Here is a 14,116-nt window from a genome sequence, read left to right on the forward strand (position 1 = left end):
AAAAAAACTAGCAGCTACGAAAACCTGAATTCTGAACCTAAATTTAAACAGCAAATTGAAATACTTAATATACGAGTTATATAAGGGCTGCGATATTATAGTATAGCTTTATTTTGTTTTACAATAAATGCCACAGTTTAAAAAGATTTGAATAACTAAAGTGAGCAATTTATGTTGAACTGATTGATTCTCAGAGCCCCACGGGAAATAAAACCCAACCTGGCATAAAACCAGAGAATGTGACCGAGATTAGCGATGTGAAATTGGAGGAAGCTGACGCTGGTACGTTCCCCGTCTTTAACAAACACGGGTACTATCCAGGATTGGACGCTAGAACGCAAGCAATCAATCCTCTCCAATCTGATTTATCACAAGAGGGGTGAGTAAAATCGTCAAACTAAGAAAGTACAAAAGTTTTGAAATTCTATTATAGTGTATTCTCAGCTATATTGTTTCTTGGCTATCCTGCAAGATGTGGAAATGGTTATCCAGCGAAAATTATATTGCTAAATGAAACTGATTGTTGCAGGGGAATGGTATGGCTTTCTAAGTTGAATTCCGCAGATCTCGATATACCATAGAAAGTCAATGTGATTCTTAGTAGTGGTTTCTGGTTAAAATGGTTATTTGAAATCTTAGCAAATAAACTATTTTATGAATGAAATGTTAGCAAGCACAAATAAGAGGATCATAAGTATATCAGCTGGACTATGAAGGTTGTCATGACCAATTTTTAATATCTTTAATGACCATTTTCTTTAAAAAAATTATTTTAAAGGACTTTAAAATGTGTGATATATGGAAATTTTACGTTAAACGCACTTGAATAACGTAGTTTGGTGGTTCATGAGTTCTTTGTTGCAAAGCAAGACGTACGTAAATTTAAAAAATGAAACATTTTTTGTCATTGAGCAATAATCTTAATTTAGCTATAGATAATTGACCAAGATCTTAACATTGAGCAATAATACATCATCATCATCATTGGAACTATATTAATGAATTGATTTGTTGATTGTGAATTTGCGTCAAAAAAACACAAAAACATTACAATAAGAAAGTTTTGCTTGGTAGTTTTAAGAAGCTAATAAATTCTATAAAACTTTGCCAATCCTTAGAGTAGGGCTAACAAAAACAAAACATAAATGTCCAGAACATAGTTTATTTATTATGACCTGGTTCATGCTTTCCACTCGTTAGATCAAATTAGACCCTCTTCCATAAAATAACGTCATGATTTATAGTTGATCAAGATTTCTTCTAAAAGGGAACGGCATTTGCTATCAGCTGGACAACTCAGATCAGTTCAGCACACTAAGACTCTACATGAGACTCTGCTCAGAACGCAGTTGCTTTATTTCGTCTTCGCAGAGCCCACATCTCTCAGGAAGAAAAAAATTAAAAGCGCTGAATTTAATTTCCGATACCATCCAATTGCGATCAAACACTTTTCTGGTATGACTAATGTACGCTCGAGTCCTCCTCTGATCACAGAAATTCCATAAAATTGACTATCATACCCTTGAAGACTTTTTCATACGATATATTTCAAGCGCTCATTCGCATGTACGCACACGAAATAATAATGACAATTTGAAATCTTAGCCAAAAAACTGTCTTATATATGAATATCTAGTTAGCATGATTAAGAGGATCATAGGAATATCAACCAGACTATGAAGACTGCCAGGATTTTTTTTAATATCTCAAAAAGTTTTCTTATACAGCTTTTTACAATGACTGATATCTGGAAATTTTGCGTAAATCGTAGAATTATTACATTATGAATAACTTAGTTTGGTAAATACTTTGTTGCATAACAAGTTGTATGTAAAATTAAAAAAAATTAAAACATTTTTGTTGCCGTTCTATGTTAGGTCATAACATTGAGCAATATTCCATCATCTTTGGTGATTTGTTAATGGATTGCTATGTTGATTGTGGATTTACATTCCGAAAAGACAAAAAAATTACCACAATTTTCTTGGTAGTTATAAGAAGATAACCATTTTGGTAACACTATACCAATTCTTAGAGTATGGCTAACGAAAACAAAAACGAAGTGTCCAGGGCATAGTTTTTAGTATGACCCGGTGCATGTTTTGTAATCAAAAGATCAACTTAGACGGCTTTCCATTAAAAAAGGTCCTTGCTTCACAGTTATTCAAAACTTCTTCGAAAAGGGAACGGCATTTTCTATCAGCTGGACGCCTCGTATGAGATGAACACCCTAAGACTTTGAACGAGTTTCTGGTAAGGACACTTCTGTATTATTTCTTCTTGGCAGAGCCCACATCTCCCAAAGTAAATGCGCTGAATTTTTATTTTCCGATCAGATACATTTGTGATAGAAATCTTTTATGGTTACAACATTGAGCGCTCGAATCCTCCTCTGATCAGATGAGCTCCATAATATTGTCAACTAAAGTGCGCTTGAAGATATACCATATATTTCAAGCGCACCATGCGTATGTATGCATTTGAAGTAATAGTAGTTTCTTAAATTCTTAGCAAGAAGTATCTTATATTTGAAATCTTAGTTATCATAAATAAGAGGATCATAAGTATATCAGCTGGACTATGAAGAATGTTAAGACAATTTTTCATAAGTATAGTCGGGAAGCGTCATTAGAATTCCATTGGCGCTGCAATTGCATTGCAACAATATGTCAAATATATTAAAAAAATTACGTACGCCCTTGTGCAAAAAAAAACTGTTACATATGGTTTGTGTTGATCATGCAGAGATCATTTAAAAAAACCCTTGCCATATAAAGTCCTTTTTGGAATCCTAAATAGTGATGGAATGGGTACTCAAATGGAACCGATATCCCAGGCAGTATGGGTAGACATTCAAAACGTAATCAACTGAGAATCTCGATTATCTAAGATCTCACCATTCTGTGGATTCTCGTGAAATATAACTGAAGTTAAGTTCGGGAGATGAATTTGTACAAAATACAGGTTACAGAAACGCCAGAAATGAGCATTTAGCTTGAACAATTACCAGAAATAAAGTGAATGAAAAATATTACATTGTGTTGCACTGCTTTCATGAGTTCAAGGTGCAGGCATTATTATGTGAAAGCTTTTATTGTTTACTTTTTTAGCTCCCCTCCATTATGGCACAATTACCATTATTAGGGGGTATGCGTAATATGACCACTGAGTGGGGGGGGATAATGGGAAAGACTCAAAGTTTTATCGGTTCTTGAACCTTGACTAACATTAATAGTCAAAGTTAAATAGATAAGAGAAGTAGGTTTAGTGTTTACGCTCTGATATCATTCTATAAATACTATGAAACCAACGTTCATAATCATTGAACTGAAACCGACAATTGTTACAAAACCTGGAATCCTGAAATTAACAAAAATCTATAAACCGTTTGAATGCGAAACAACAAACTTTCACTAAAATCTATTTTACATTATTTTCGTGTTCCACATTTTTCCAGTTTTTTTCTCCAAAAGAAATCAATAAAGCAGGCTTCAAGTTAAACTTCGAAGAAAGGGCTGTCAGTTTTTGGAATTTGCTCAAAATGGGTCACACTCTTGAGCATAAGTTCCCTGAAAGCCCAATTGTCTTCAACTTTTTACAAAAAAAGATAACTCTAAGTTCTTCTTTAGTTATTGAAAATGGTGTCCTCAACGTTCTTCACTTGTTCTTAAATTGCAAATGAATGTAGATAATCACTCAATTATGACCATTAAAACAAATAAATCTTACCATGCTTATATCAGAACTGAATTTTGATTTATTATATTTCCATTCTCAACTGTTTCAATCTGATATTTCTTCTATTAATCTTTCATCGAACCATCCTGGGTTATACAATTTTTTATTTGTTGCGGCACTGAGTGACCGCATTGTCTTCCCTCTCTGATAGAAATACTTATGAACACAATCTTGTTTCTGGTGGTGGTTAATCCAGCAAACCAAAAACTCTAAAATATGTTTTCATGGAAAGCAATGAGAGTGCTCAATGTTAGCTGCGTTAAAATTTTAAACAATTTAATAATAGTTGCAATGCGCTTGACACCCATTTGATCAGCTATCCGGGCCCTAGTGCCATAGTAAATCAGTGCTGAAACATTGTATTCCAATTGTATATCGTCGGCCTTGTACTGTATCAGAGTGTTCTAAGAGTATCTTGAGGCTCATGATGTGCAGTATAAGTCCCATAGGTACTTTTTTTTCAAAAATCGATTGTACATTCTTGGTTTTGATTCTCATGATGTTCATAGAAAAATCATCGTAAAATTTGAAAGTTTCGGTGAAAATTTTGAAAATTTGGGCGATGCACTTTTTGTTCATGACGATGAAATTACTATCTTAAAACATTGAAAATAACGCTTTATCATTACAAAAAACACCCGCCAAAACCTGTAAATACACGCACGCCGTATGCCTAGAACCTGCCGATTTTTAGATTTTTATGGTTTTATTTCAGATTGTAATGGAACCTTGTATGTATTTTGGTACTGAGCCGACGATATGCATTGGAATACAATGTTTCAGTACGGATATGCCATGTCACTAGGGTCCGGGTTTTTAATTGCACGATTAACGGCAAACTGCAAATTGCTAGAAGCATTCCGATCAGACTACAGTAATTGCCCCCCCCCCCCTCTCAATTTACAGTTCAAGATGATAGATTCCCCAGTTTTACGTCAAAAATTATTCTAATTGGTCAACTCAGATCGTACGCATTTATTTGTTTTCTTTACCTTTATGCCCCAGTATTAAAGTTGATGTTGCTTGTTGACAACAAATATGGGCTCGAAATGGTTTGAGCACGAGTTTGTTGGTGTCGGAATGGTTAGAGCACGTGTTTATTGGTCTTTGAATGGTTTGAGCACATGTTTATTGGTCTTGGAATGGTTTGAGCGCGTGTTTATTGACCTTGGAATGGTTTGAGCACGTGCTTAAAAGTGTCAAAGAGGGTTGTACACGTAACAATCGGGTCTCAAATGGATTATTTAACGTGTTTAGCATTTGTAGTAAAAATACCCTAAGAAACTTATACTTAACTATTTTACCTAACCGTTGGTATGTTAAAAAAATATGAGGCTCTCTCGTTTTTTTTGTTTTGCTCTTTTAATGTTGGGGACCAGAATAGATTAGCATTTTTGTAAATTATTATTTGCTGCTGCGATGGGAAGAATTATTTGGATGGACATCTGTTGACAAATTGGGATATTTTGTGCAAATTCGGACATAGTTGGTCAAATTCGGACAACTTCGGGCAAATTCGTACAACTTTGGGCAATTTCGGACCACTTTGGTCAAATTCGGACAACTTGGGACAAGTTCTGTCAACATTGGACAAATTTGAACAATTCCGGGCTTATGGCGACAAATCTGGGCAATTTTGATGTTAAATGGACTGAATTCTTAAACTAAAAGCAATAGACTCTTTTACAACTTAAATATCTTAATTCAGGTGTAATTCACTTTATTCTGCTCTTTTTTACTATACGCAGTAATATTTAAACACGTGTAAAAGCCATGCAATACGTAGTGAACACGTGTACAACCCTTTCCATACGTAGTAAACACGTCTACAACCCATTCCATACGCAGTAAACACGTGTACAACCCATTCCATACGTAGTAAACACGAGTACAACACATTCCATACGTAGTAAAAATGTGTACAACCCATGCGATATGTAGGAAACACGTGCACAACCCATGCGATGTGTAGGAAACAAGTGTACAACCCCATACCATCTGTAGGCCACCCTGAACCCGTACAAACCAGTCCGAAATATTATTTACAGGATTAACGATAAACTCAGAATGAATTTTCTTACGGTTCAGAGTATTTTAAGGCTGCAAATTTATAATGTTTCAGACTAAATTCAGAGAACCTTTTTTTGTTCTGTATATTACCATGACAAGTCTAAAGTTTGACATGATCATAGAACTGGTCAGAGTAAAAATACAGAATTCAAATACTATTGTTCAGTACTGAAATATCATGGGACTCAGGTCCGGGTATGACAGCAAAAGAGGAAATGAAGGTCTTTTTGAAGAATTTTAATTGTAACTGAACTTAGATGAAAATTGATATCTTTTTTTAACCTAGATGGATTTGAATTGAACTGAATTTAATTGGATTTATTACAGGTACAATTTGATGTATTTATTTTAAAAGCAAATAAATATTATTCCAACAAGCACAACCAATGAGAAAATCTTTTTTCTGGGAGTGGTTGCCCACATAAAAAATTCAGAATTAACACGAATGCATAGAAACTGACACCAATAATTTGTCTTGCGCTTAAACGAAATCAATAAAGCTAAAACTTGCTTTCACGAATCTTTATTCAAAAATTAAGAAATTTTTATAATTCCCAAATTATCTCGCGAGCATGGATATGCCAAGTTACCCGCCTGAGGTGAATCTTTGAAAACTTACAAACAGTTGCACTGTTCCAATGAAAACCTTCAAAACCTTGTGCTGCGCCATTTAAGGCCGTGCGAAGTTATCTACAGCACGGCAGCCACATTTTGTATTTATTAACTTCTGAATGCTGACCTCCTAAAAAAGTTTAAAGTATAACGCTTGTCTCATTCAAGTTATTTTTCATTAGTTTTTGGCACTGGCTATTTTTTAATTTAAAAACATAAAATTTTGTTACGGCTAAGTTTGTTCTTCAATGACCTCCTTTGTTCATAAAATATTATCTCGAAAATTTCGGAAATTATTAAACTTCATACGTCGCCGTATAAGGCCATATCAAGTTTTGCTATTCTTCTGAGGTAGTTTTTTGAATATAATGAAAAATCAGCTCAGTCAGTTTTAAAGTTATATATAATTTTAAGACTGACTGAGCTATTTTTTTTACTGTGGTGAGTAAAACTGTCATGATTTAAACTGTTATGAGTAAGTGATAGCTAGCAACACCTTCTTCATGCCGTAATTGATAATCTGGTGGACTTTAACGCAGTAATTGATTAATTATGTTTTCCATTAGTTCTGGATAATTAACTTATATCACAAAAAAAGTTGGAGTTGCGTGTTTTTATATATGCCTATAAAAGCTGCTGTACCAATTTTTAACTGTAGATAAATTTCGACTACATTAAATTGTTAAGCACAGAGTTTGCAAAAATCTTTAAAATCGATCAAAATGTTTTTTGTTATTATGGAAATTTTTATTAAAAATATGATTGGACAAGAAATATATTGACAGAGTAAGATGTCACCTGATGAATGTTACACCTTTCAGGTACCTGCCTCCGTACAAAGTAGTAACAAACCGAGAGATCCCATTACAAGGGTTTTCGGGGCTAACCTACAAAGCGCTGTCTTCAAAATTTCCCCCCACGCATCTCTTTTACACATCAAGCTGTTATGTAGTGGACGTGGAACGAAGTAAACATCGGGTTTACCCTTTGCCTGCTGGGTATTATAGAGCGATAACTGGTTCCGAAAGTAATTTTCAAAGTGCGCAGGTCAATATAAGAGACTCCTGTAAAGAGACAGACTTCATATCTTTTCATCACCAAGGTCGCATAGCCAAACGACCAGTGTATTTTGTTCAAGATGGGTTCTTTTATCACGATGAATATATTTACTACTTACCGGCAGGGTGGCTAATTCCAAATACAAGTTTACCCGTGGTTTTCTTGACTGCTCTGGGCTCTTACATACCATGGCTGGATTTTGGAGGTTCCGATTCTACAATGAAGAAATACGCAGAAGGTTATTTGGAGGTAAGCCACAGTCTTTTGTACAAATTTTGTACAAAATTTAACCCGGTAGAGCCTATGAGCCCTGGTAAAGGCCCTGCCGGGAATTGCGGTGAAAAGCCACGAAAAAACAACCGAAAAGCAGCCGCAAATTTTATCTCTGAATGCAATAAAAGCTCTGGTATTTCAATCATTCAACAACATTCATTCACAGCAAATCTTACATTAGCGATTTTCAGCGTTCGCATTTCGTGCTGAACGCCTGTCTTCTTTGAATATTGCAAAATCTTGTACACATTTGTTTAATCTTACAAGGGTCTTGCAAGATGTTGCAAGTGGAGCCTGAAAGACTCTACAGGGTAGATGTTGATGTGCAAGACTATTGCAAGATAGGCGTGAGTTTTTTCGTATTCATTTGATCAGTCTATGTTTTTTCACAGTCAACCGTCTTTTTATCAGCAGTAAGATGACGGCTGGCACTGATAAGTAGCCAAAGAGTATATTTGACCAAAATTTAATCTCTGGGAGACTATGTTGAAAAAATGGCTCTCTCAGGTGTACCAAAGTTTGATTCTATCAAATCAATGTTAGTAAGTTTTCAATCCCAAAAAAATAATAACATTTTAAGGAACAGCACAATTGCAATCTACAAGAAAAAAGTTTTGGAGCAAAAAAAGTGCAATTGTGTTAGTTTATTTTATAAACTATTTTGTATCTACATTTTTGCATACTCTTTGACAACATTTAACGAGCTACTGAAACACGAATAGTTTCAAATTAGTTCAAGCTAGTCAATCAGTTGGGGCCCAATTTATTATTTGATTTAAAAAGCCAGGTTCACAGATTGAATAGCTAAAAACATGCTGAGTAGATTTTGACTAAATTTGCGAGATTATAAGTTTTTTTTTGCAACTTTCTTTTTCAAGCGATTCAAAACAATTTTGAGATGTTTTTAATTGCTCTCAAGCGATTTTTGTAGCAATTATATTAGTCCTATTGGTCTTTTTATCCGATTTTTTGCTTGACCGATTTTTCGTCTGACACTTTTGACTTTTCGTCCTCAAAAACTGGATAAACAGGTAGCACCCAGCGGGCATTAAGTGCTCTTAGAGCCTCAGATTTGTTTTAGCTCAAACTATTTTGGAGACTTATACTTTTGGTGTGAAGGGCGGTTCTTTGAGGTTGGGGTGAAGACAAAATTACAAAAATTGCATACAAAATTCCCTAAGTTCATACAACATATCAAAACTTTCATAGCTCTTCTCGATCTGTCGAAAAGCTATTTCTCAATGTACTTAAACTGTGTTTTCATTTCCAGCCAGGATTTCGTGGTCAAAATTTTTTTGACTAAAAAAACCTGCAACGATCTCACAAATTTCCGCAAATTTTGAGGGTATTTTTACAGAGAATATTCTTATCGCGCCATTTTAAATATCTAATAGGAATAGTTCGAAGTCTTACCTATCTAGAGTATTCATAAATGCAACTGAACAGGAAAGATAGCACAAAAGATTGAATTTCCAAATGATACTGATAAAGATGAAACGCATTCTTGCAACCTTCGTTTTGAAGCAACTGAAAAAATTGAAAAAAAATACAAAAGAATTTATGGATTTTACATAGCTCGACGTGAGAATCAATGCAAAAAAGCAACAGTCATTTTAAAACTATTGTAAATTATAGACAATTGAGTACATGACATAATTATTACGCCTCAATGAAGTACAAATAATTACTGCAAAATCATTTTCTTCTTCAATTTTTCAAACAATTTAATTAATATATACGAGAACACATTATAGGCTCAATTAGCGGTATGTTGTTGCACAATAAAATTACATGAAAGAATTCCCAGAGAAGAATCAGTTTTGAAGGTGTTCCCAAAACAGTATTCCCAATCTTTTGATAATCCGACAGAAATTGGCTATATTGCAATACCCAGGCTCAAAAATGGTTATATTGTAGTAACCTGGCAGAAAAACTGTTATCTTGTAGGAATCTTTTAAAAAAAGGTTATCTTGAAAGAATCTGACAGAAAAATGGCTATTGTGAAGGAATCTGGCAGAAAATGGTTTATATTGTAGGAAACTGGCAGAAAAATGGTTCTCTTATAGGAATCTGGCAGAGATTTCTGGCAGAAGATGCATCGTCTTGTTAGAATCTGTCGGAATCTTCCAGATTCCTGAAAATAACCAACCGTCCATTCTCGACTAGGGAGACCAACTGATATAAGCCCTCCAAGGTTTAATTCAACAAAACTATAAAATATTCAAATAATTATCCATTATATAAAATAAAAATGAACTAAATTTTGTTCGAGGGAGATAATCAAACTGTATTTTAAGCACCACTGCTATTTAGACACAATTTGCGCGTGTATTTCTTAAAATTAAAAAAAAATTAGGCAAATCTAATTTGGGAAGCAATTTTATTTTATTTACATTTTTTTCGCTGTAGAGGCATTATAGTTTGAACTTAAATAAGAAAGGTTAGAAACTGCAGGTTTCTTTGCAAGCAATTGAATTTCTTGAAACACTACTAAAATTGGTAGTTTTCCTTATCAATTGTTTTAATTAGTGAATCTGTTTCAAGCAAAAAAAAAAGAGGTTTTGCGGCCATTCATAATTGCTCCCGATAAACTTTTTTTAGCTAAATCTATAATCCTGTTGGTCTCGTGATTACAATTGTTTATGATATTGATCACTGGACTTTCCGTTTCGCTTATTTTTTTTAAACTGGCTTATTGGATCTCTAAGAGAAAAGATATTATCTATGTAGGCAACTTAAGTAGGCATACTTTTACATGATAGCCAGTTCAATTTACTGAGTTTTAAAAACCCCATATAGTATGCGCTCAATATCGTTTTAACCATTCACTCTTTTCCCTGGCACAAATTTACACACTGTTCAAATAGTTCTCTTCCGATTAATAAAAGGCCCCCTCGGCTAAATCTACAGATAAAAAAAACATCCAATTGCCTCTCCTTAGAGAGAAATTCATTCAAAACAACCTCAGCAAATCTAATCAGCTGCTTAATCAAGAAAAGAAAAGTTTTGTTTTCGTTTTTTTTCGCCATTTTTGTGATTTACTTGTCAATTTCTATCATAAGAATTGTTTCATTGCCAAAAAAATTGGTTGACATTTAAGTTAATTATTTTAATTCTCAAATACATTGGCAACAAGTTTAGCCAAATTGACCCCTATTAATTTCTCTCGAACACAATTTGTACCAACTAGCGCCGTTAGTCTTTTTTATGCAACTTTGTGCAACGAATTTCAGGCTGTGCTTTTTGTCTGTCAATTTTTTGTGACATGTATTAGGGGGAATCTATAAACTGCTGGACTCAGAGGAAACTAAATTGACGATTAGCATTGGAACAGTTTTTTATTGTCCTTAATCAAGTTTCAATACTGTGATTTTTGAACCGCATTTAACTTGCTATTGTATTTTTGAGTTGGGAAGTCTGTTTGACGTAAACGCATCAAATTTGAAGATAAATTCCAACGTTTCAAACTTTTAATCAAACAAAAGCCGTAAAAATTCTAAATTAATCCTTGACAAGCAAGTTTATCTCCAATAATTCTATAACACTCCTTCTTTTTTTAAACAAGAAAAATTAATTCATTCATCATTATCAGCAAACGTTTAAATTAATTGAACAAGTACTCATATAACCCTTTTAGTTGTGGTAATACGAGAACTATTTTCAGTGATGTCTAAAATGCTTTGTTGAAGATATGATCCTAAGATTAACAGTTAGTGCGTTTTCATGATTAAATGCTTTGCTACCCGGGTCGATGTTTGGCGGCTAATTTTCGTGAGAAAAGCGGTGAAATGCGGTGAAAAAAAATTAAACACGTATTTCTTACATCTTTTTCGGTGAATGAGGTGAATCCCGGTGAATAATTTTTTACCGCGATCTCAGCATTCTTCTTTACACGGGTTGGAAGCTCTGCTCTCCTGCATGCCTTCAACTGTTTATTCCACTGCGCCAGCTGTCACTTCCTTCGTTGATATTTCTTGTGATTTTAAACCAGATTGAGGAAACGTTGGAAAGCAAATGCGGTGAATTTTGGTAAGAACTGCAATGAATTTCTTGGTGAATTTTTGTAAGAAATGCAGTGAAATGCGGTGAAATATTTTTATTCACCGCACTCGCCGCACTCACCGCTTTCACTGCATTTCTTACTTTAATTTGCCGCAAAAGCTGATGCGTTGCATATTTGTAAGAAATGCGGTGAATTTTGCGGTTATATTTTGTAAAAAAAATGCAGTGAAAAGCTGTGAAATATTTATTTTCACCGCATTAACCGCATTTCTTTCATTAATTTTCCACAAAAGCTGAACAATTGCATTTTTGTAAGAATGCCGTGAATTTTGCGTTGATTTTTTGTAACACAAAAGCGGTGAAATGAGGTGAATTTTTTTATTTTCACCGCATATTTTATAAAAAATTCACCGCAATCGTGATATCCATCTCCAATTGCATGTCCTACCAGCTGAATTAATTATTTCAAAGTTTAGTATATTGAAACTCCACAGAGACTTGAATCAGAGAATAGTCTCAGAAAAATTTAAAAAATGTGCAAACCTGCTGCAGTTAAAACAGAACAAACGGACAAAACAGCTGATAATAAGAACGCAAAAGTATACGCAGCAGAGTAAAAGATCTTTGATTTCGAAAAGCATACAAAAATGGAATAAGTTACCCTTCAACATAAGAGGGACGGAGAACAAAACTCTTTTCAAAAGAACTTTAACAGAGTTTTTGCAACGTCAGCTTGAAAATTTTCCTATAGATAGACAGTCAGGATGATTCGTGTCTTATTTTTATATATAGTGGAACGATTAGTGGAACGATTAATGGGTAACATCAATTAATAACCAGAAGATTATTGTATAATTTTGATTATTTCAATAAATATTCCTGATTATTCTGAAGGCATGTAAACTTTAACCTTTCGGTTATATTATTACTTTCCACCGGGGAAAAAATTACTTCAAACAATTGAAATTGCCCAGTGAAACGGAACCTGAAAATAATGACAACTCTGGCAAAATCAATTTGTGTTGGCTCAACTGGAAATTCCTTATCAAGAACTTGATAGCGGGAGTTTTCTCGATGAATCATGATAAGATCTTGACAAGATTCAACAAGAAGTATTCTTCATGAAAATCTAAGATCTTATCAAAAACTTTAAATAGTGAAAAAAAAAGATAATTTCGTCTAACCTAGGAAAACAAGAAGTCAAGATAATCAGTTTTTAAATCACATTTTGAAGCCATGGTTAGAAGTCAGAGTTTTTTGGTATCAAAAATTTGTGGCACCTAATTGTTTGGGTTTCAGGCACATCTCAGAAAACCTCCCAAAATTCCTTCCCAAGATGCTGTCGAGCGACTGAACAGAGAACTATTATCTCGACCTGAATTAGTGGCAATCTTCCAATATCACTCACAATATTTCCATCACAGTCTCTTCCACCTCTTGAAAGTTTATTTCTTCCGGTTTAAACCAGGTGCGGCAAATTATGTCAATCACGTTGAGAAGTCCATCAGACAAGTCTCGGAAGAAATTGATGTTATTGAGCTGTTCTTTTTTATGCTCTACGTAGGTAAGCATGGCTGTTATTTTGGACCAGCGCCCCCTTTCGAAATACTGAAACATCGGTTAGGTAAACTTGCCAGTCTGTCCAAAGATCGCTTGAAGAAGTTGCCCGGAACAAGAAAGAAAGGAACAAGTAAATGTAAAGATAAATATCTGGAGAAGAGAAAGCAGGTAGAACAACTGAAAGCTGAACGTGAGAACTCAAAGGAATGGGGCAAATACACGCCGTTACAACCAAGCCCACTTGTCACTGATTCCAATAATGATGCCACAAATAGACCCAGGACTCGCGGATTTCAGGCTAATGTGTATGATGCTAATTGGGATAGTTCCGACTGGGACACAGATTCTGATAGGAGTACTAGTAGTTCTCGAAGTAGTAGAACTAGTCGGCAGCAACCAACCAAAACATCTGTTAAAGCTAACAATTTCTTGTCTCGTCGACAACTTGGAGGTCATAGTTCGCCGTCAAATTTTTCTCAGAGCAAAACTTTTGGCTCTCTGAAGTTCAAACCCGATTATAGTGCTCTACCTCGGTTGAGAGGTTGACTGTCTGGAAAGAGAAATAAAGTTGAGGAGGCGAGGCAGTGGGGGGGGGGTAATTTCCTTTACAGTAATAACAGTGTCGAGTCTATCAAATTTGGCTGGGCTGCTACAGATCACACAATACGGGATCTCTTTAAGTATGCCAGTCAAACTTGACAAAAGATATAACAAATCGAAGGCAAAGATATATGCCTATGACCTGTCTGTGCTATAAGTCTCAATTTAAAATAGTTGAGGGGGCTGAAAGTGTTTAATTTAT

At 34.6% G+C, this 14,116-nt stretch overlaps 1 protein-coding gene across 1 annotated transcript in view; it reads left to right on the plus strand.

Annotated features, from left to right (window-relative positions):
- The window catches only part of LOC142346182 (uncharacterized), a 25,289-nt gene extending 11,429 nt beyond the window's left edge, over window positions 1-13,860 (plus strand). Inside the window, exons 4-6 of the mRNA XM_075398692.1 lie at window positions 193-379; window positions 7,242-7,728; window positions 13,054-13,860. Coding sequence (XP_075254807.1) covers window positions 193-379; window positions 7,242-7,728; window positions 13,054-13,860 — 1,481 coding nt within the window. The remainder of the gene's footprint in view (window positions 1-192; window positions 380-7,241; window positions 7,729-13,053) is intronic.
- Window positions 13,861-14,116: the final 256 nt, after the last annotated feature.

Source organism: Convolutriloba macropyga, chromosome 9 (assembly GCF_964194025.1).
Source record: "Convolutriloba macropyga chromosome 9, txConMacr16.3, whole genome shotgun sequence".
NCBI classification, from domain to species: Eukaryota; Metazoa; Xenacoelomorpha; order Acoela; family Convolutidae; genus Convolutriloba; species Convolutriloba macropyga.